Source organism: Akebia trifoliata, chromosome 6, assembly GCF_017979445.1.
Source record: "Akebia trifoliata isolate Shusen 1 chromosome 6, ASM1797944v1, whole genome shotgun sequence".
Lineage (NCBI taxonomy): Eukaryota > Viridiplantae > Streptophyta > Magnoliopsida > Ranunculales > Lardizabalaceae > Akebia > Akebia trifoliata.
The window spans coordinates 8,976,426-8,999,354 of record NC_141380.1 but is presented as its reverse complement, the minus strand read 5'-3'; the positions used below and the strand labels follow the sequence as shown (position 1 = coordinate 8,999,354).

Sequence of the window (22,929 nt, the reverse complement as noted above, 5' to 3'; positions counted from 1 at the left end):
ATTTCTACTAGTCACCTCCTAACACGAGTCTTGATCATTTGTTAAATTTGTCTTGGCTTTAGATGAAATTAAATTGTGGAACTAGACCCTGATTCTCTTATTGATGATGATGGTTGTGGCATTTTGAGGTTACAAGCAATTTATTAAATGATTAGATTAAAAAAAAATATCTGATTACCAAGTAATTTTATTTTTTTAATTTTTCAAATATTTAGGGGAATGGATGAATAATATTCACTTTGACGATCGTACGATTTTGTATACTTTTGGGGGGGGATCGATAAGCCTGTTTTTAATGAATTCAATAACTCGATGTTGGTGGGATTTGAACCCAAGTCTCTGGTATCTGCTAGTTCCATTTTTTGTCAATCTCGAGAGCATATTGAGTGTCGAACCGATTTTTATTGGAAGACACGAAAAGCTTTCGACATCAACGCTCAATTTTAGATACCTTGACTAATACCCGTGTGTGTGTGCTAGCCTAATCAGGTAAATGGACCACCCAGACTATTCCCCCACACTTCTTAGGTATTCTATTGGGTGACCTAAATTTGTGGATCATTTCCATAAGCCAAAGAACTACTCAAAAAGCCAGAAATTCACAGAAATTTCTTAGCAGTAGCAAGTTGGAGATGCCACTGCTAGAAATGCACCCTGCGTTGGCAAAACACTAATTCTGGCGGTGCTACCACCAGTTCAATTTTTTCAAAAAACTTGATCATTGGATTCTAGTGGTGCCTTCACCAGTTTGGATGTACCACTTTTAGAAATTCATTGCTCAACTAAGATCTATAAATTTTGGACCATTTATTTCATTTGGGTTTTTGATCAAACTTAGAGAATATAGTATCCTAAGCCTTCCACCAACCTTGGAGCCTTCCATAATCATAGGAGACCATTTGCTTTAGTTGAACACATTTTCAACCCAAACACTTCACCTTATTTGATCCCTCTTCATCTCTCCATCTTCATCTGACACACACTTGGAGCAAGGAGCAAAAGAAAGTGGAAGAAGTGAATACCAAGAACTTAAGATCTCAAGAATTTATTGGAAAATTCAAAAAATAACTTCATCATATATAATCTTCACTAAATCGTTATATTTTAGCCTCTCAATTTGATAATACCTTGTAGTGTGTGTGTGTGTGTGTGCGCGCGCGCGCGGGGGGGGGGGGGGGGGGGAGGACATCATCGGTTTGAAAACATAGGGTATCTCTAATACTCAAAACATTAGCGGGCATGTTTACATGACCCTAAAATAAAATAAATAACCCTAAAGGTTGGTGAGATGGCCAAGATTGTCAAGAAGCGGAGGTCTTGAGTTCAAATCTCCCACAAGAGCCACCCTCAAGGATTTATCCTAGAAATTACTTTGTATGTATGGGGGAAGGGGATTGCATGTGCGCAGGGGATTAATCAGGTGCTCTGAGTGACATGGATGTCTCGCGTAAAAAAAAAATGGAGAAAAAGAAAAAATAAATGGTTATCCATATACTCTAGACATTTATGATTGGAGTGTAGTAAAGAGAATTTATTTTGCCAAATTAAGGCTGATAAAAGATAAGAAATATTATTGGCACCCCAACTTTTACTTATTATACCCCAATTAAAAATATAAAAATAATAATGCGGAAGTGACATCGGGTTGGACCTCATATCGCACTTCTTGAAGAAAGTGTATGGGAATCATGGATGCTTTTCATCGAGTATGAATGAAAAAGCATCTATGGTTCATATCCACATTCACGTCAAGAAGTGCGATATGAGATTCTAGCTTGAGGTCACTCCAGCACGACTCATAAATAAAATTGAGATTTTTTCAAAACTTGCGCAACTTTTTCAAAAATTCCAATTCCGATACACTGTCCATTTTAGTTCCCGAAACATGTTTTCGAGTGAGTTTGTTGGTAGGTATTCTAATTTAAAGTGATGATCTCGTTGATAAAAAGTGAAGAACTCACTGGTAAATTTAAAGAACAAACATCCTTGATTTTAAAGCGTTGATCTCGCAGAATAAAAGTGACGATCTCATTGATAAAAAAGTGACAATATCATTAATAAATTTACAAACAAATATCCATATTTTTTAACGGCGAGATCGCTGGTAATTATCATCGAGTTCGTCACTTTTTATTAGCCATATTGTTACTTTAAATTAGAATACCTACCAACGAACTCGCTCAAAGACATGTTTTGAGAATAAAAATAAACAATGTACCTGACTTGAAATTTCATAATATTCACCACAAGAAATGGCAATTTGCCCAAGAAAATAAGTGAATGGTAGAGAATAAGTAAAAGTTGGGGTGTCAATAGAAACTTTTTTCTTTTTGTTTTGTTTTTAAGATTTCTATTTTTTGGGTTTAAGATTTATATGAGCGTTATCATATTTGTAAACAACCATTGAAATTGTTTGAACGAGTGTTATACTCTTTTGTAATGTTGAGATTATAATTTGAGCCAAGCCTTTGTAATATGTTTGAAGGGTGTGTTTTAATTTTGTATTGGGGTGCACAAATAATTTAAGAAATTGATGTGTAATAAATAAGAATTTTTAAAAGTTGGGGTGCCAATAGCAATTATCTAAAAGTTAGTTGCCGTCACGTTGGAAGAATTAATTGGGGTACGTCATAGTCTAACTATCTCTCACGTCAGTGTCAGCCATAATAATGTGCCACATGTCAAGCAGTAAGATACGGAGTTGGATAGTTATCCAACTCTCAAGAACACAAGATCTCAATTCTTCCTTGTAAACGTTATTTTACTGGTTATGTGGGATTAAACTTGTTCGTCGCTGTTAACAAATAAAACACAGTGAGCCAGCCTAGAGGCCCATGTCGAAAACATAAACCCTAGAAAATTATCCTCTTCCCCTCTCTTTCTGCAACACTTTTCGAGCTCTACTTTTCTCTCCAATGGCGGAAAGAAAAGGGCGCGAAGGAGAGATACTTGAATCTGTGTATCCGGTCCTCGCTTTGATCTTTATACTTGTCGCCTGTGTCGAGCTTTGCGATGCCGCGACTGTAGTTGATGTTTACAGGTTAATTCAGTACGATCTCGCTGGTGTTCCATTCGGATCTCGCCTCGCGAGCCTCAATCATCACGCGGCTTCTTCTCCTTTCGTTCCTGGATCGGATCTCTCGCGTAGTGTTGTTATGATCCCTGTTCGAGAAGTGAATCTCACTTTTCTTCGAGGTTTTAGATTATTTATTTATTTTTTAATCACAAGCTTTAATATTGTTCACAAATTATGTTCTTCAATGCCGAGCTTTGTTGAATTATTATAGGAGACATTTATTAGTTTAATCTCAGAATAGATTGTTACGTTACTTTTATTGAAAATTTATTGTAATTTATCTTTAAGAAATTTGACATTTATCTCTCTATTATTATGATTAACGAGTAGAATTAGTGGATCATAAGTGTGAAAAATCTAATTTTAATGATTAATGATAAAAAAAAGATTTCTTCTAATTTTAAGTGATTAAACAATGCATAGTTTCTTTTAAGAAGATGAAAACTGAGAATCTTTGTTAACCATGGTAGTTTGTCGTAAATCTCGAGTCTAATAGAACAAGATAAAGGGGAATGTTGCTTAAAGAAGAACTAAATACTATTTTTCGATATCTTTATCTGCATAATGGTAACTACTACAAAAAATGAATTATAATTTAATCAATTCAACAACTTTCCTTGCGTATATTACTGTTTTCTATGCAAAGTTAATTTTTTAAATGCTCCAATCATGTTGCATTGCATGTCAAGTAACAACAAAGAATTAGAAGAACAAAATAGGGGGTAATAATATCAACAATAAGAACAAGAAGAAGATAGAAAGTACAACTAATATACAATTTAAAAATAGAAAAATTCACGTGGCTAATGGCCCAAGACATCCACCTCAGTCACACCTCACACTACGGCGTACGTATTTTGGGCACTTCTTGGCCTGACACCTATGCCCTAGCTATTTTTATTTTTCTCCCTTGCACCTCAATGCATTTTTAATGAGCCTCACTCCGAGGCGAGTCTGAAGGCCTAAGCCTCACGTTTTTAAAAGCACTGATGGCAACAACAACAATGATTGTTAATGTGGCAATTGTGTAACATGTAAATCTCTATGTGAATGGCCTATGACTCAATATTGAGGATGATTAAGAAGTAGAAGGAATTGAAGAACCAAAAGTGAAAGAGAAGCCGCACTTACAAACTATCCATTCTAGGTTGTTGTACTACCACTACTGTATGTATCAAGATAGCTTTTGATTAGGGCATAAATTGGTCGTCCCCGGGGCCGGGGATATATTCAGAGCTGATGACCATTTTTTTTTTTTTTTTAATTTATATGAGATCCGAGCTGACCTTCTCCGAATTGTTTGATTTGGGATGGGTAATTCTAGACCGTTTAACATTTTTTAATGCTTTACTTCTTTGTTAATTGCTATACTATTCTATTTTACCATTATTACCCTTTCATTTTAAAAGAATTCCATATTTTAAAAAACCTATAAAATATAATTTTCAAAGCAAAGAAGTAGAAGGAATTGAAGAACCAAAAGTGAAAGAGAAGCCGCACTTACAAACTATCCATTCTAGGTTGTTGTACTACCACTACTGTATGTATCAAGATAGCTTTTGATTAGGGCATAAATTGGTCGTCCCCAGGGCCAGGGATATATTCAGATCTGATGACCATTTTTTTTTTTTAAAATTTATATGAGATCCGAGCTGACCTTCTCCGAATTGTTTGATTTGGGATGGGTAATTCTAGACCGTTTAACATTTTTTAATGCTTTACTTCTTTGTTAATTGCTATACTATTCTATTTTACCATTATTACCCTTTCATTTTAAAAGAATTCCATATTTTAAAAAACCTATAAAATATAATTTTCAAAGCAATATATCATGCGGATCTGCTTGGATATAGGGATGGACCCAAATCCACTCGGATCTAACTTGCATCAAGGGACACCAACATCTACTCGAAAGGTCCAAACCCTTTAAATTCGGTTATTCGGATCACTTGAATTTCGGGTCAAGTCCCACTTCATGCGACTGCAAGTGCTACTGTTTTTATATCATGTCCAGTTGGAATTTGAAATGATATATTTATGTTGAAAAATGTTTTGAAGGTGTTAATTCGTCTATCCTCTCATGAATTCCTTACCTGTTGATGACACCATTTTGTATTTGTTACGCCTAGCCCAATGTTTGTGCTTCTTTACCATGTTATCTGATGTTGCGTCTAACTTCTGTGATAATGAATCTATAGAATATATTACACAAAGGCAGCCCTTGGGGGGATTATTACTTTTGCTCCCACAGAAGTTTAGCCCTGAGAGCAGAAAAGATACAGAGGAGGGAGGACAAATCTATGGAAAAGAGCTGATACGTAGCATGTTGGCTGAGCTGGAACAGTTACTTATACATGCCAACATACCTGTGAGTGAAATGGATGATATTTCTTGTACATTTCTGCTTCCAAAGAGGGTGGGGACACCCTACATGATAAAAATAAAAGTGGAACTGATAATATTTCTCATACATTTCTATGTGCATCACATGATCACTTTTTGTCCGTTGTGGCTTTTTTATTTTGTTGCTGACAGCGTGCTTTTATTGGCAAATTGCTATGTATTGATGGTTTATGCACCACACCATAGCTTGTGTCTAACACACGTCTTTTAACTTTAACCAAAGGAAACCACTCATTACTTTGGCTAAAATTATCTTCTAGAAGAAGAATGGCATGGATTCCTAGGGTTGGAAGGTGTGGTGGGAGAGAAGTGTGATTTTTCTCAGAGGGCATTATTATGCAATTTTAATGATGGAAACCTTGTAAATATTGAATCATTGTCTCTTAACAGACTATATGCAAGTGCAGGTCAAAGAAACAAAAAATGATTATTGGAAAGTAATAATTACTAGATTTTCATAGCTGTTTTCTTTAACTTCACATAAATGCCGATATGGAAAAAATAAATGACACCATCATCTTGTATTGTAACACTTTCTTAAAAAGCTTAATATTGTTGAACTGCCTTCTAGTGCACCTATATAGAAATGCCATTATTTTCTTATTTACAAAGAAAACCTTTGTAAAACCCAAATGCACTTTAAATGATGTTTTTGGCAGGCCGCCAGAGCGTCATTTTTGGAAGTTTGCTGTTTTAGGTCTGACTAGGGCTGCCAACGGATCGGTTCAGTACCGGATCAATACCACTCCAATACCGATCCGATTTTTTTAAACATGTACCCGATCCGATCCGAATGGTTAATGAATATGTGAACGGATTATTGAAGTAATTTGATGCCCCTCACAAATCTTTACTGTTATAATAAGAGAAGGCTAAATAGGTGTTTGTTGACACCAAAATTTGGAAGACCAAAAATACCTCCACCTTTACATCTAATTATCAATGTCATCTTTGTCAAAATGAATAACATTACAATCCCACCACCCTATAATGATGTTAGTTAGTATTTAGTTTCTCAAAATAATAATAAAATTATTTTATTATGTTATCTTCAAAATAACCTTAGCTTATACTTTAAATTATAAAAAGACCTTTATAGTATATTTGATGATAAAATATGAAATATAAGATTACCCATTTAAAAAATAATTTTTTGAAGTAATTTTAATCATGCATAAATCCTAAATTTTGCAATATATGTGTATTTGCACATGCCACCTACTTGTTTTTTTAATCTTTGACACACCTCAGAAGTTTAACTAAATATTTGAGACTAACCCTTATGTTCTAAGATTGATTAAATACCCTTTAAAACACAATATATATATATATAATATATATATATATATATATATATATATATATAAAATTATTTCATAAAAGTGTCATTTTAGCCCCAATTTTTGAAATCCCACTTAAAACGGGTAAGCCCTAGGCGCTTGGATGGTCTAGGCGGGCAAAGCGGGGCTTTTAACAAGTAACAACAAAGCCTCATATGCATGGAATTTATAAATAAATAAATAACATATATAAATAAATGATAATAAAAATAAAATAGGGTAGTTACCACATATTATAGTTCAAAATCCACATAATCCAATTCCAAGTTTTAACCCTTTACATTAATAATATTAAATATTACTATATTATGTTTCAACAAGAAAGAAATATTTATATTTGAATAATTGAAAGTTTTGCAATAAATTACAATTTTATATTTTTTGTAAAATTATAACTAAATAATGTTTTTTCAATAACTTTCTTAAATACTACAAAATATTTATGTATCAAATCAACCCAACATTTTATTTTATTATTACTATTTTATATTCAAAATTATTTCTAAATGCTCCAATTATGTTGCATTCCAATAACAACAAAGAAATAGAAGAAGAGAAAAAAAAGAAAAAGAATAAGAAAAAGAGGAAGAAAATAGAAAATACTGTTAAGAAATAATTTTAAAAATAATAAGAAAAAAAATTAATGTGAAGCGTACACCTCAGTCAGCCTCACACTGAGGCATACCCCTTTTGGATGCCTCTTGGTCTGAGGTATACGCCTCATCTGTTTTTACGTTTCTTCCTTATGCATTAAGGCGTTTTCAATGACCAGCATGCTTCAATTGTTGTCAAAAGCTGCGCCTAGGCCTTGCATTGGCTGCCTAGACCATCCAAGCATGTAGGCTTAACTTGCTTTAACCGACATTTCAAAAAGTAAGGTTAAAATAATACTTTTATGCATTTTTTTATAAATTATGTTCTAAAAGGTATTTTATCAATTTTAGAACATAGGGGATGTCTCAAATACTTAACTAAGTTTGTGAGGTGTGTATAAGGTTAAGAAAACTAGTAGGTGGCATGTGCAATCACAAATGTATTGCAAAAATTAGGATCCGTGCATAATTAAAATTACCTTAAAAGATTTTTTTTTTAAATAGATGATATTATATTTTCATATTTGATCATTTAATATATTGTAAGGGTCTTTTTTGTAATTTGTAATATTAACTAAGGCTATTTTGAATATAATAATAAAAGGATACTTCTATAATTTTAGAAAACTAAAAACTAACTAACATGGCTGTAAGGTCACTTAGATTAAAAAAAAGTGGTTATAGGGTAAGGGGATTGTTATTTTATTCATTTTGACAAAGATGACCTTGAAAATAATAAGATCAAATGTAAATGTGGGGGCATTTTTCGTCTTTCAAATTTTGGTGTCAACAAACATTTATTCAACCTTCTCTCATTCTAATAGTAACGATTTGAGAGGGGCATCAAATTACTTCAATATTTGTTGTTACATTGTTTTTATATTTTTTTGCATGTCATGTTGATTTACAAGCTTGTTTAGTAGTTGGTAAACCTAGTATTATCTTGGTAATGATATATTTATATTATTTTTTTTTTAACTCTTTTTTGCATGACCTAAACTACATACAAAATATTGAAACATTAATTTTTTTGTTGCTTAAGCGCCCCCCCCCCCCCCCCCCCCCCCCCGCCTTTGCGTGCTTTTGACGACAGTTATACACATTAAGTCAAGCATCTTTAACTCAATTAGTTGGGAAAAAAATGCTCTTTGAGGGGGGCAGGACATCCACTTGCACAGTGAATGTTGTCAAAACACTACACATATGTAAATAAGGCATAATGGAAGTGGGAACACTGGCATACACTAAATTTTAGACCAAAAGAAGCTATTTTGAAAAGATACCCGAATAGCCATTAAAGTACATACAATTTGATTATCCAATTTATTGACCTGTATTGTAGCAAATCAATTGAAGTAAAGATGGCTCCACTGGTTCCTATAACAGCCCAATGTTACAAGGAAGAATTTATCTTTTCCCACCAACTCTACCATAACCTTTGAAAAGTATGATAAGCCTCTGCCTTCCAAGTGCACCAGCATAATAATGCAAAAGAGGCGATCATCCATAAGATTCTTCCCCTTTGTTGAGAAACTTATGATGTTGGAATATGGCATGCAAAAATCTGTTAACAAAATCATAATATAGGAAAAAAAGGTGTTCAAAATCCCATTAGCTTTACCAAAGGATAATAGTTTGGCATAATCCTCCAATGTTCAATTAAGTGGTCCATACTAGCCTTTTTTATTGAGGAATTCTGTTCAAAGAAAGATAACTACGTTGGATGGAAAACAGGAAACTTCTCTGCCCATTAAAGCAATAGCAACTGAATGCACCCAAAATACAGAATCCATTCCGAAACCCTTCTATCAGTCATAGATTCCCGCAAGTTAGCCCCAACATGCACACACACACACACACACACAACAAAAAAAGGAAAAGAAAAAGGGTTCATCCCCACTCGAGCCAAGTGGTTCACCTCCCTATCATTTATTTATTTTTCTGAACTCCAGATCTCAAATAACCCAATTTGCAACCCAAAATAACAATTAACAACTATTACCCAGAGTCACTGTTGGGCCCACCATTTTGTAAATTGTTGAAGGAGGCCAACAAATAAGAGTATTTCTGCGCAACATATTTGTTTGATATATCTGGTACATCTGATAGATTCCTTTTGATGTTCTGTTTAAATTACTTTTGACAATGGATACTCTCTTTCATTTTAGTTGTTATATAAAAGATGGTGTATGTTTGTACAGTATCCTGTGTATTTTGCTTTTGAGGATGACAAGATTGATGCCATATTAGCGGACATCGAGAGAAATGATGCTATTGGTCAGCCTGCCACTGCAACCACTGGCGGGTTAGTTGATATATAACATATCTGATGTGTGAGAATTCCTTGAAACATCTAACATTAACCAGTTGTTTAATGGTCATATATTTTAGTTTTCGTTTTCAGTTAGATTTGCATCTGTTGTGTATTTTATCTTCAAAAGAAAAAAAGAGATTTGTCATCTCTATTAAATAAAGCATAAATTTACGATCATGAGCTGATAAAGATGTGGTTACTCTATGGATGTTTTTGTAGTTTATATTTATCATACTTGATAGGAAAGCTTTTTCGCACATCGTATGCTTCTATCTTTTCCCATTATAATGTTCTCAATTACTGGATTCTGTAATCATTAAAATGTCTCCTGCTCTTTTGGTATTCCTCTCCACTCTTACTTGTTTCATCTCTCCCTGAGTTTCATTTTCTGTTAGGAGGAACTTTTTTTTTTTGATAAATAAAAGATTTTATTGGTGAAAAAAGGGCGAACAAGGCGGCCACCCACAAAGGAACTCACTCACACATTACATATAAGATCCCATTTAAATAAAAAGTCCTAAAAAAAATACTCCTCTAAATTCCTTCAATAATCTGCTCTGGTGGAAAATATCCATAGAATGGACATAAGAACTTCATGCAAAGGGTTCTCTTTCCCTTAAAAAAATCCTGCTATTCCAATCCAATCCAGATACCCCAACACACAACAAACGGGGTTAGCAAGCACATGATTTTTTTTATAAAGGGAATTCTGTGAGATGCCCACTTTGGAATACCTGAAGGAAGAAGACAGAGAACACCAGGAGATTCGAAATATTGATAGAAAATGAACTCAGACCTCTCTTGAAGAAGAACAATGAATAAGGAGGTTATTAAAACAAAAAATCTGCTATTCCGTTCATCGATTTTTTTTTTTTTTTGAAAGGTATAGTATCTTCAATTGAAATCCTGCAGAAAAGAAATGTTGGTGCCTTTAGATGTTGATACTTAGGGAAAGATAAATTTTAGGAAATTGTGAAATTTAATGCTTTAATTAATGTTATAGCTCATTTAAATCATATCATAATAGAAGCTTTTTCTCAAGTAAATTGAAATATTAAAGATCTATAACGAAACTTCATGAATTAAGGCTCATGGTGCCTTTTTGGGTGGTGGGTTGTTTGCCAGACTCGGTGGAGGTTTTGATGGGGAGTTGGATGGATTGAGGGAAGTTTTTTTATCGAAGGAAAACAGATTCTTTGGGATTTAGTTCCTTTTGCTGTTTGCTGGTGGATTTGGAAGGAAAGGAATAACCTTGTTTTCAACAACAAAAGCAGGGATGTGAACGTGTTGATTGTGGAGGTCTTACCGTTGTTATTCTTTTGGTGTAAAAGGTTTAAGGAGTTTAGGGGTTTTTTCTTCGAAGATTTCCTTGTTATTTGGGATAGGATTTGTAATGTAGATATGGGGTAATTTCTTGTTCTTTTTCTCTTTGGCAGCTTGTTCGCCTTTTGTTAGGTTTTTTGTTCTTTCTTTCGGTTGGTCTGCTCGATCTCTGTTTCTTTGAATGAAATTATCTTTACCTATAAAAAAAAAGGTTCATGATGTCTGTCATGCTAATGATCATAGATGTGTTTCTTAAATGGCCATACAAATCATTTCCAAATACTACGCTACAATGAAGAAAAACTATGGGTTTGTACGATCATATCAATCAGGAAACCCAGTTTGAAGATTCATCAAAGCAACTTAGTGTACATATAGATGGCGCAGATTCAAAGAAATGATTATTTGGTGTTGGATCTTATGTATTTCTGTTATAATTTTAATTGCATGACTAGATTGGTGAATATAGTAAATTTTGTTTTCCTATTTGTTATGAGATGGGATGTATGGCACGAGCAGCTCATGCTTTGATACCATTCAGGGTTTTATTACGTCTGATTTTTGTATCTTTTTATTATTTGAAATTTCAATTTTTGGCTTTGATGTTCTTTATCTTGTTTTTTCATATCATGCAAATTTGCATGCTGCGTTGCTAGGGAATATGTCGGCCTGTCATGTCAGGCATATGATGATAAATTTCAAATTATGTTCATCTTCTTGTTCATGCTTCTCTCAGAATATTGATAAGAAGTTAATGCTTCTAGGCCAATGGACTAAAATATTAGGCTTGTCTAATTTTTCCTTTGTTTGTGAAATGTTATAGGTACAAGCTTGTTGTCTCTGCACCCGAACCTAAGAAACTTGCATCTACTACCATCACGAATATTCAGGTTCGGAACCCTTTTTGCGTTAGTTGTAAATAGTAAACTAGTTGAGTTAGAATGGAACAAAAGAAGCTGGCTACAGGATATAATGTTGTATAATATTCTTTCACCACCCCAAAAATAGACTAATAAGGCTTGTGAATCTCTAATGTTCTTTGTTGTTATCACTATTCATCTTTATGACATTAGCAAATTGTGTACATCAGTATGCATTTCTTTAAAAGTGAAATTTGGCCTTATTTCACATGATTTCTTAATCACTTGCTGGATAAGCTTTTTCTGTGCTTATACATCTTGAAGTCCATTAGTCATATTTTAAGGGTGAAACTATCTTGGAGGGAAATATCTTCCTTGAAAATTTGAAATCCATTGTGTTTGTGACTTTTTTGGCTTGTTACAAGACTCAATTGTTTAAGCGTATGATGTTGTGATCCTATTGCTTCACCGATTGATGCTTTCCTTTGGAAGCTTTGTTAGATCTTCTGGTTTCCTTTTTTTGTCTAAGAAATCGGGTCCATGTAATCCACATGTTAATGTGAAGACTCAATGCTTGGATTTCTAGAAACACATACTTCTGCAGTAGTTGTATATGTCATTGCTTTTACGTTGAAAATAAAATCTTTGGTCTGAAGAGTTATCTTCGGTGACAGGGATGGTTGCCAGGATTAAAAGCTGAAGGGGATGCCAATCAGCTCCCAACCATTGCTATAGTTGCGTCATATGATACATTTGGTGCAGCACCGGTATGAAGATAATTCTATCTTTCCAATTAAATCATATTCCTTTGGCCTGTATAAAGATTTTGAGGGTTTTTATATATGTAGGCATTATCAGTGGGGAGTGATAGTAATGGAAGTGGAGTTGTGGCACTTCTAGAAATAGCAAGGCTATTCTCTCGTCTTTATTCAAATCCGAAGACAAGAGGAAGATATAATTTACTATTTGGGCTGACCTCTGCTGGACCTTATAACTATAATGGAACTCTTAAGGTGCTTAACTCCTCACAGTCAATTCTTACTATTTGGGCTGACCTCTGTTATTTTTACTGTTATCTCACCTGTCAACGTAACTTGTATTTCACTTTTCATTATGTCTTTCTCACATTTCACTTTCTTCCGTTGGCAGTGGGTCCGGAGTTTAGATCAACGTTTACGTGAGAGTATTGACTATGCTCTTTGCTTGAACAGTATTGGTTCTTGGGACAATGAGTTATGGATTCATGTGTCTAAGCCACCAGAGAATGCCTACATAAAGCAAGTTTTTGAAGTAAGTTAAGTTCTGGATCCGAAGGAGAGGTTATAGAGATGGTGTAAAATTATCTCGAGTTGAACCTCTTTATGACTTGATGAATTTGTTCTTTTGGCAGAGTTTTTCGAATGTCGCAGAGGAATTGGGGGTTAAAGTGGGTCTAAAGCACAAAAAGATAAATATTTCAAATCCACGAGTGAGTAGATTTACCTAAATTGTGTTCAACATTCATAAAAACATAAGCAAATAAGTGGTAACTCTTGTTAAACTATTGACTTTTCTGCTACTGGCTCTGAAATCAGCATGATAACCTGTCCAAACCATTTTGCAGCATCCTGTTTTGTAATCAATTGCAAGGCTTAATGTGAAAGTTAGATACAAGAAGATATGCTCTGGAATCTTGAGAAATAAAACAGTTTGCTTGTATTTTTCTTTTAAATTGTTTATTTGAACCCTAATTATAAGAAGTGCCAGCTTACCTAAGTGGTAAGACATGTGGAGTGTTGTTCCCATGTCCTAGGTTCAAATCCACTTGAACGCAACTTCATTTGCTAACCACTAACCCTATACCTATAAAAAAACACCCTAATTATATAAGTCTGGGAAGTTGATATAATGACTCAAGTAGAAAATAAACCTTGAACATAATAGTTTCACAAAGTTGCTTGTATTTTCTTTTAGGTTGTTTCTATCAAAACCCTAGTTATAGAGTTTCATAGAAAATAGATCTTTTCATTTTGCTTTTCTTTTGGTGTAAAAGCTTTTAAGGAATCCAAATGTATCTTCTTTGAAGATCTTTTATTTAGAAAGAATCAGGTTTGGCCGATGATTCATAAGGTGTTGTTTTTAGTGCTTTGTGATTATCAATAATCTATTTCTCTGTTTTGTTTTTTCCCCTTTGTTAAGTAGGTCTCTATCAACCTCATTCCTTTCTTAAGAAAATCGCTCTTATCCAAAGTTGAAAAGAAAATGAAAAATGGACCATGCTAGGAAGTTGAGTAATGACCTGAGCAATGTTGTTAAATAGCATATGCAATCATGTGCGACCAGCACATGCTGTTCGCAAATGCCGTTTTGCACATCACAAGGGAAACAAAAAAATGCAGAAAATTTTTAAATCTCGATTTTTGAGTAGCTTTTTTTTCTTTTTAAGTCTTGAAAGTTGAGAGTGAAAGAGTGACTTAAGCTGGGATTTGAACTTTGAGAGTAATAGTGTAGAGTAGAGATTAGAGAATATTTATAATTATGTGAGAATGTATTAGAAAATGTAATGAGATGTAAGAGTTGGAGGCTTTGTAAGAGTAAGAAAGAGATTAAAAGGTAGAAGAGATGTTGTAAAAGGAGCATGGGGGGGTAGAAGTGGGATATTTATAAGAGAAAAATGAGTTTAAGCTGAAAAAAGAAGAAGAAAATCTGTGTCCAAATATGACTGTTGGACAGCATGCCATCGCATATTGTGGAATGACATGTTTTGAGTGTATGCGATGACAGCATATGCGAATATCCGATCGCATTTGACAAACTGGACTTGAGTAGAATGCTTTAAGTTCCCATTTTTCTTCTCCTTGGTGGCACTATCTGGTATTCTGATGTCTTGGTCTGTTGGCCAGTTTAGCATTTGTGGCCAGTTGGCCACGACATATTTCTGGACATCTGATGATTTTCAGCACATTGACATTACCTTATTGCATGGGAAATTTTTTAAGGAACGACAATGTTTGTTCTTGCTGATTGCTGGTGAAATAATTCGACTCTAATTAAAAAGTTGTGGAAACAGCAAGTTTGATGGTTTAACATGTCTGCAACAGACCACTTCAGGTGGTTCTGGGCCTCTGGTGCCTCAATCTAACTGAAACAATAATAAACTATTAAATGGAGTGAAATACCATGAACATCAGTTTTTGTTTTTTGAAAGATAACAACAAAACCATATTACTCAACCCCATTTTGCTTAAGGAATCATGAACATCAGAAAATGGAAGGAACATATAGGGATTTTAGTATCTACTTTTGCACATCTTAACTTTTAACGGATGAGCCTGGCAGAGAACCCTGGGGATACTTGGAAGTTGTATTGGGAATCAACAAGGAGAAACCAAGATGAATAATGAAGACCAAAATTCAGTTTTATTATAGATATTGTCCTTTAACACTTTGATTCATATATCTGATTATCCTCAACGATATTATTTTCTACAATTATCCATTTGTTATTAGACATGACGAACATGAAGCTGGTTAGTTATGTATTGCCTGGAAGTATTGAAGGCTGTTGTTATATCTTCATAATTTTGTACTCTTTCAAAAACTGTCATGGCATATCTCAAGCACGCAATGCCTTCACTTCACTCCTACAATATAATTTAGTCTGGACAAGGTGTGTAAAATTGTTGGGCCTGCTGTAGGTAGCTTGGGAGCATGAGCAGTTTTCAAGGCTGAGAGTTACAGCTGTCACACTCTCTGAACTTTCCGTTGCACCTGAATTATTAGAAAGCACCGGAGGTCTGTTCGACAGCAGGTATTTTTGAAGTTAAATCCTTGTTACCTTTCTGCTAAACCTTCTTTTCTATTTTAGATGGCTACTTATTAAGGCTTGAGTTTGCTACAGGCAATTCGGGAATGAAACTGCAGTTCTCAGAGGAGTCAAGTTGGTAGCTGAAAGTCTTGCGGTAAGACTTGTCTCACACTTTGTATTGTTTAAAACATGATATCTATCCTTCTAGTCATTGATTGAGGTGAAATGAGTTTCTTCTGAGTCAAAGTTTTCGTTTTTATTTAATTTACTGTGATACATTCTAAACTAAATATATTCAATGTATGTTATCTGCAAACCCAATCTAAGGTATACTTATGAAAGTTCATGTGCCAAGAATGGTGTATACAATTAAGATGAATACCTTGCTTCTGCATACATGGACTTGCTTGGGAAAAGAAACACTAAAAACTTTTGTCTATTATGTCTAATAATTCCATTATGATGACAAACTTTTGTGGGAACACTAAAAATAATAAGAGAATTACAGGAACACCTTTCTAAACTTGTAATTATACAAAAAAAGAAAAAATCTTTTCTTGAAATGAAAAATCAAATCAAGTAACATCACTTTATTATCAAATTAACTAGTTTTCATCTCTCATCAACAGTTTCAGTTCTCAATCTTTTAAATTGCATGCACTGACAGGCATTTCTTTTCATGTGTGAAGGTAAAGTTATTTCTAAGTTGTAACACCCACATTTTTCAATCTAAGAGTCGTTTTATCCTATGAATGTGCTCTATTTTTATTCAAATTGTAATATTTGAAAAAATCACGCAGATGCAAACTGTGAATCTTAACTGAAAGAGTTTTTATCTAAAAGGATTCATTTATAAAATTCAAATCATTTGGGTTAGGATATATATATTCTTAACTGAAAGAGTTTTTATCTAAAAGGATTCATTTATAAAATTCAAATCATTTGGGTTAGGATATATATATTTTTGACTATATAATTCAAATCGTAAGTCGTAGAATTTTAATAATACTGCTTATGATTATTAGTCTGTTCAAGGATAATTATAATGTGTTATCTTCCTTTTATGGCATTTCTAGATGACCCATTTCTTATAGAGTTGGTACTATCACATAATAGGGGTTAGTTTCTTTTCTGATGTAGATTGTAGACTGCATCGTTTATCTCATCCTTCATATAGTTTGAGATAGATGTGTTCAATGTTTATCTTATGACACGAGAGTAAGGAACCGAGTAGATATGTTCCAGGATGTTGCAATAAAAGTTTCAATACATTAGTTTACTTATTTTTGCGGCTTATCCGTTCTCATTTATTTACTCATACAATGATAAAATGAGTAGACATTTGGCAGGATGGATCAATTAACGTACATGAAGCTGTTACCTTAAATATTGCAGATGTAGGCCACTTTATACTTTGAGACTGAAAGACTAACATGGCATAAATAGAGCTAAAATATACTTGATCAGGTGTGATGTGATACATAATACATTAGATAACTAAATAACTGTTAGAGAAATTGTGGTCTGGCACACTTATAGTGAAAGAGATCCCTGGTCTGGTTGTCTCTATCTTGACTGTTATATGTTTTCTTGAAACTAAAACTTGTGTTCACTGTTCAGTGTCCAGGTTTCATAACTAATTTTGAGCCTAATCCACTTAATTTGTTGTTACCTGTTTTTCGATCCCATTTTCAACCAAAATTCTAACAGAGTTTGGAATATCTTATTTACTTGCTATTTTAATTTTTCTTCTTTTTTTCATGCAGATGCATATTTATGGTCACCAAGGAAAGAACATTGAGATCTTTGCTGATGGTAGTAGTTTGGCTGTTAATCCTTCTTACATAAACTCATGGTTGGACCTTTTGTCACGAACACCTCGGGTGGCACCATTTCTTTCAAAGAATGATCCATTTGTCTTGGCATTGAAAAAGGTTTTACTATTCCCATGTCACAGTTTCATTTATTTGTTTGCCTAATTGATGGTTTTACAATTTGTTTTTGGCAAGTATGGATTTACTTATTGTTAAGTTCCAGGTCACTTGCAACATCATAGAGTTGAAAAACAATGTTTTGAAACTTCGATTCTATGTAATTTTCCATTAACTTTGTCATGTTTTCCAGTCTTAGTCCTTTGTGCTATGGATACAGCTCATTGGTTCTCAGGGTGATGCTCCAAATGTTACTCATCTTCTTTTTTTTTTTACTCTCGTGATTCCTTAGAAAAGAAACGAATTTAGAATGTGAACATCCGTTCAATCATTACTTGTTTGCAATACTCTTATTTTCTAGCCAGGTATTAAATTTTGGTTTTGGTGTCTATTTTGGTAAGTTTAGAAATGACAATATTTCATGGAAATATTTCGACCAGTGGAAATCAATATAATTTTAAAGGAAATGATGGAAATGTTGAGGATAAAACACGCTCGTAAATCATCAAACAAAATTAAACAGTCATATGAATTGTGGAATTGAAGATGGTAGCGTTTCGCTGCACGTTAGCTTAAGTATCTGAGAATGTTACCGCTAAAGCAACTATATTCTTCATGGAAATGTGAACATTGGTGTCACACTAAATATAAATACTTTAATATGTAAAACACTTTATTAAATGAACAGATGCTTAATTTCTTCATTCTCATATTATGATATAATTTTTTTTTTTAATCTTTTAAATATATATGAATAAGTCCTTATCAAAAAAAAAAAAAAATGTATGAATAAGTTACTAATATATCTAACTATTAGAATATGGAATTATGGATGATTATATGTGCTTACCTGTATTAATGTACTAATGTGCTCAGATTTTTTTTTTTTTTTTTTGATAGATACAAATTCTATTAAAGGAAAAAGGAAGGCAATAAACCTACTACAAAGGAAATAAAAAAATAAAAAAACAAGCAAATAACAGCATCCACCCTATAATATCTCTGAACAAATGTGATCCCACCTAGATATAAGGTCATCAAAGGACACTTTTAGATTCCTTAGAGGCTTTACACCAAAAAAGGGGCATCCCATGTTGTTATTAATAACTTCAGGGACCAAACTCTCTTTCCCTTTAAATAATTACGTGTTCATTTCCCTCCAAATGGCCCAACATACTGACTTCTTCAAAAAGGAGTCAAGCTCCATAGAATCCTTTACCTTGATTAGAATGTGTTGGATTTCCATGATTGAAATAATGATGATATGTAGAAAAATACTATATTTTAATATGCTTAGAATATAGATGCATGCTATTATATATGAATAAATTTTTATTTTTTTTTAAAAGTATAATATATTGATCAAAGAGGGCAAACAAGATACGTATTATATATGAATAAATTAGTTATATATCTAACTAATTAGAACATGAACAATAGTGTCTGCATAGCCTATATGATGAATGTGCTAATATTATTACATTGCATCAAAATAAGACGATTATTCATTTCTACTAATGAATGAAGTGTAACTTACAATTCCTTTCTACCAAAAATCATGTTTATATTATTTTTGTATATTTTAATATTTTTATAATAATTTTTTTAGAAAAGATTTTGGTCGACTTTTACTATTTCTCGACATATTTCCACCCCAAATCTTGCGTTTAGTGTATGAAATTTGATTATTTTGGTTGAAATTTACCATTCACCAAACTAATAAAAATTCGTCTCAGGCCTAGTGGAAATGGAAATATTTTAGTATGTTTCTTGTAATTTCATATTATGCTTCTAACATTGTATAAACAATGAAGTTTGAATAATTTTTATTATTATTATTGATAATAATTCTTTTATTTTTATTTATGTTTCTACCCAAAGCTTTTAGTCTTGTAAGAACATACATCTTATTTGAAGATATATGCATCTTCTCCTAGTGAATTTCTTATGAAGTTGACAAGCACAGTGGCAAGTTTGATTCCTCGATTATGATTGTACTCTAAACTAGAAGACCTTAGATTTAGAAACTATCAATCTTTCAGCTTATTCAATATTTAAAAGCAAAATAAATTCAAAGGATATTCTTTTGGTGTGGTGCCCAAGCAAAAGATCAAATAGCTTTCCCAATTCGAGGTACGAAAGAGATTTGGAAACTCAAGACATTACTAAGTTTTTAGAATAGTAGTAGGAGCTATGGGCAGAGAATTCCCAATTCATGAAACGTTACACTTGGCTGATAGTAGTTTTATACACCAACTTGGAAAGTGATTTCTGTTATCTGAAGTCGTCTTCAGATCTGGGAGGTTCTTGTTGGAATCGATCTCATCAATGTTATATCCCTTAACTAATGAGAACTGGGCTGATATGAAGCACAAATCCATAGAGAACACTCAAAATAAATTTGCAATGTCAATGTCAATTTAGTGTAAACTGATTTCTCAACCATTCCATTTTTCAGTGTTTGTGTGACAAATTTAATGTCATCATCCTCCAAAGATTTGAGGCCGACTAAATTTAGAAACCCTAAAACTTAAATTGCTAATTGAAATCCAATTTTGGTTCTGTTGATCTTAAGTTAGCTGCTTCACTTTTCTCTTTCTTGTCAGATCTATCCAATGGTTTAGTTTACATGCCTTATGCCCTATATAAACTATATTGATTTTGTGCACCCTTTTGTCCAGTTCTGGGTGTCAAGACTAGATTGAGTTTAAATGCAAAACTTGAACGACCGAGGGATGCCTCGGACTCTAGGGGTTTAAATAAATCAGGTCAAAAGAGAGTTTATGGATTGCAACTTTAGATACCCCAATGTGACCTTTTACACAATATAATTATCCACAAGAAGGGAGAAAGTTAGGAAGATGTTACTCATTCAGTTAGAGTTGGGTGAATGAAGTGGAGATGTGCTGCAATATGTGACTGAGACAGGCTGGCGTTGGTAGATAATTTTATCGTTTTAGAAAAAAAAATAATAGCTGTGCTTTTGAGGCAGAAAATATAGAAAATCAAGTAAAAAGCATGTGATAGAATGTGGATTGCCAAGATAAGAACCCTGTGCTGGGCCAGTGAAAGAACATGAGAAATGAAGCTCAATAACCCAGATCATAGCGGAATAGCACTATATGCAAGTTGAGTTTGCTTAGAAGGCAAGGGGAGGATAGAAAAAGACATGGATTGAAGTGGCAATCATGGTTGAACAAGAAGTACGGTTCCTAGATTAAGTGGGCTTTTTTAATAGCTGACTCCATAGTTGGAATAATGTGTTATTTATAATGATTAATCTTACTCTTAGGGACACAAGAAGGACCCAAATTATGTATCAGCTATGGCGCTTTGAATTTTTAGAAGTCAACCTTCTGAATTGTGGCTCAAGGTGTGTGGAAAGGTTTGATTGTGTGAGTTCAAGGGACCTCTGAAGTGCATTTGATTTTAAGATGGGGTGGGCTTTATGTTACTTCTTCGGTTTATGTGTGGTTGAGACATGGCTATTGGTTTCTTATAAAATCAAGAAAAAGCGGGATATTTGGAGTATCAGAAAGTGTTTGATCCTGTAGAAGACATGTTATGCATTTTTTCCCCTCTCTTAGTTGTTAATTGAAGAGAAGAAACCACAGGTCTAGAGAAGAGAGAAACCTACGTGTTCAAGTATCATCATTCACATTGCATAATGTATACCCAAAACAAAAGCACCGTCTGCTTTTATAAGTCTTTTAAGAAACAATGCTCTACAGAAGACTACTTTCCATTTTTTCGTTAATATTAGAAAGTTTCCAATTTTATTGAGGAAAACTACAAGGGGACTGTTCTCCCAGTCCATGTACATGTTAGAACTGCTACTTGTTTTGTCTTTTTCTGTACATTTGCCATTCTTACATTCTCTTAAAATTTGGTGGTACACTAATTTCTTGTATTCTTTGCAAATAAAACCAAGTCATCAAGCTTCTAGACTCATCTAATCAATGTTTTTTGCTGGCAGGAATTAGCGGATCATACTGTTGAGGTGAATGTGCAGCAAGATGTGCTTGATGGGATGTTCACTTTCTATGATTCTACAAAAGCCAAGCTTAACATATATCAGGTACTGATCTTATCTTATGGATGCCACCATATCGTGATGATCTCCTTGTTACTTTTCTGTTTCAAGCTTTGACATTTTTATTTTCATTATGATTGTTAGCAAATTCAAAGAAATCCCTTTTTCTTTCCCATTTCAAACCATTATTATTTTTAAAATAATATTCAAGTCTTTTATCTCTCTTTACATCATTATGACCTTCTCATCTTTTTCTCCATTTTGTTTTGTTTTGAAAATTTCCTATTTATTGGGCAACATAGTGGAATTTGGGATCTCCAACTAAAAACAACTGTTCTCTTGTGATTGCAGGTTGCAAGTGTGACATTCGACCTACTCTTGCTTCTAGTTTTGGGATCTTATTTGATTCTGCTCTTCAGTTTTCTTGTCATAACCACAAAGGTATTCCCTTAATCTTTCTCTTAGACGTTAACGTTATTTAGCTTATCTTCTCCACTGCACCAAATGGAGAGGTTTAAAAAAAAAAAAAAAAAAAAGAACTGAAGATGTACTCGTTTCTTTTACAGGGTCTTGATGATCTCATTGGCCTGTTTCGACGACCACCCTCCCGGAAGGTGAAAACAGCTTGAACGTAGAATATTACTTTTGCACGATAGCTCTTGCACGACTGATGACTGATGTACCAGTTGCCTCTTGTGAGTTGGGTTTAAGTCGAAATACTGGTGGCACAGTTTGGCCGCCTGAATGTAGGTTAGGTTGGCACTGACATAGACCTGTTGGTGCATCGAACACAAACCATGTTTGTTTATTTTGCAAACAAACTGAGAATTAATGCAAGAAAATTTTGATTGTCATTCCATATTACGGCTACAATTATTCTTGTTAGTTTATGTATGAATGGCAGCATATCTAAATCAAAACAAGCAATCGTCCGTTGCTGATTCAATAGACTGTTAAGAAATTATTTTAATGGCAAACATGTCTTAAGAGTCTTATCATCTAGTGGTATGAAGATCAAGTTGAAATTCAAGGTCAAAGTCAAAGTCAAATGCAAATTTTTTTTTTTAAATTCTCAAGACCATTCGATTCCCATGAATTAAGATGGTAACTGAGAGACCAAAATTGACCGTGATTGGTGATTTGAAAATTTAGTTTTCAGACCCCAAAATAGATCTAATACACCAGTTGATTGACTGATCTTGTCTGATTGACCCAAATGTCTTAAAAATTGATCAACAATCGATTGACCATATCCGATTGACAGATCTG

General features: G+C 33.6%; 1 protein-coding gene across 1 annotated transcript; it reads left to right on the top strand.

Annotated features, from left to right (window-relative positions):
• The first annotated feature begins 2,782 nt into the window (after positions 1-2,782).
• Positions 2,783-22,519, top strand: LOC147400113 (M28 Zn-peptidase nicastrin). The gene is made up of 14 exons (XM_086445718.1): positions 2,783-3,195; positions 5,275-5,444; positions 9,614-9,717; positions 11,873-11,939; positions 12,584-12,676; positions 12,758-12,922; positions 13,059-13,199; positions 13,300-13,377; positions 15,587-15,699; positions 15,790-15,850; positions 17,463-17,630; positions 21,604-21,705; positions 22,012-22,101; positions 22,227-22,519. The coding sequence occupies exons 1-14, from the start codon at positions 2,916-2,918 to the stop codon at positions 22,287-22,289; spliced, it is 1,695 nt and encodes a 564-aa protein (XP_086301844.1). The 5' UTR covers positions 2,783-2,915; the 3' UTR covers positions 22,290-22,519.
• The last annotated feature ends 410 nt before the right edge of the window (positions 22,520-22,929 follow it).

What these genes read in the sequence shown, in the direction of transcription:
- LOC147400113 (XM_086445718.1), top strand. Translation starts at nt 2,916, where the DNA reads ATGGCGGAAAGAAAAGGGCGCGAAGGAGAGATACTTGAATCTGTGTAT. An exon ending in ACTATAATGGAACTCTTAAG is followed by an intron (nt 12,923 to 13,058) that starts GTGCTTAACTCC and finishes TTCCGTTGGCAG; the next exon opens with TGGGTCCGGAGTTTAGATCA. An exon ending in ACATAAAGCAAGTTTTTGAA is followed by an intron (nt 13,200 to 13,299) that starts GTAAGTTAAGTT and finishes TTCTTTTGGCAG; the next exon opens with AGTTTTTCGAATGTCGCAGA.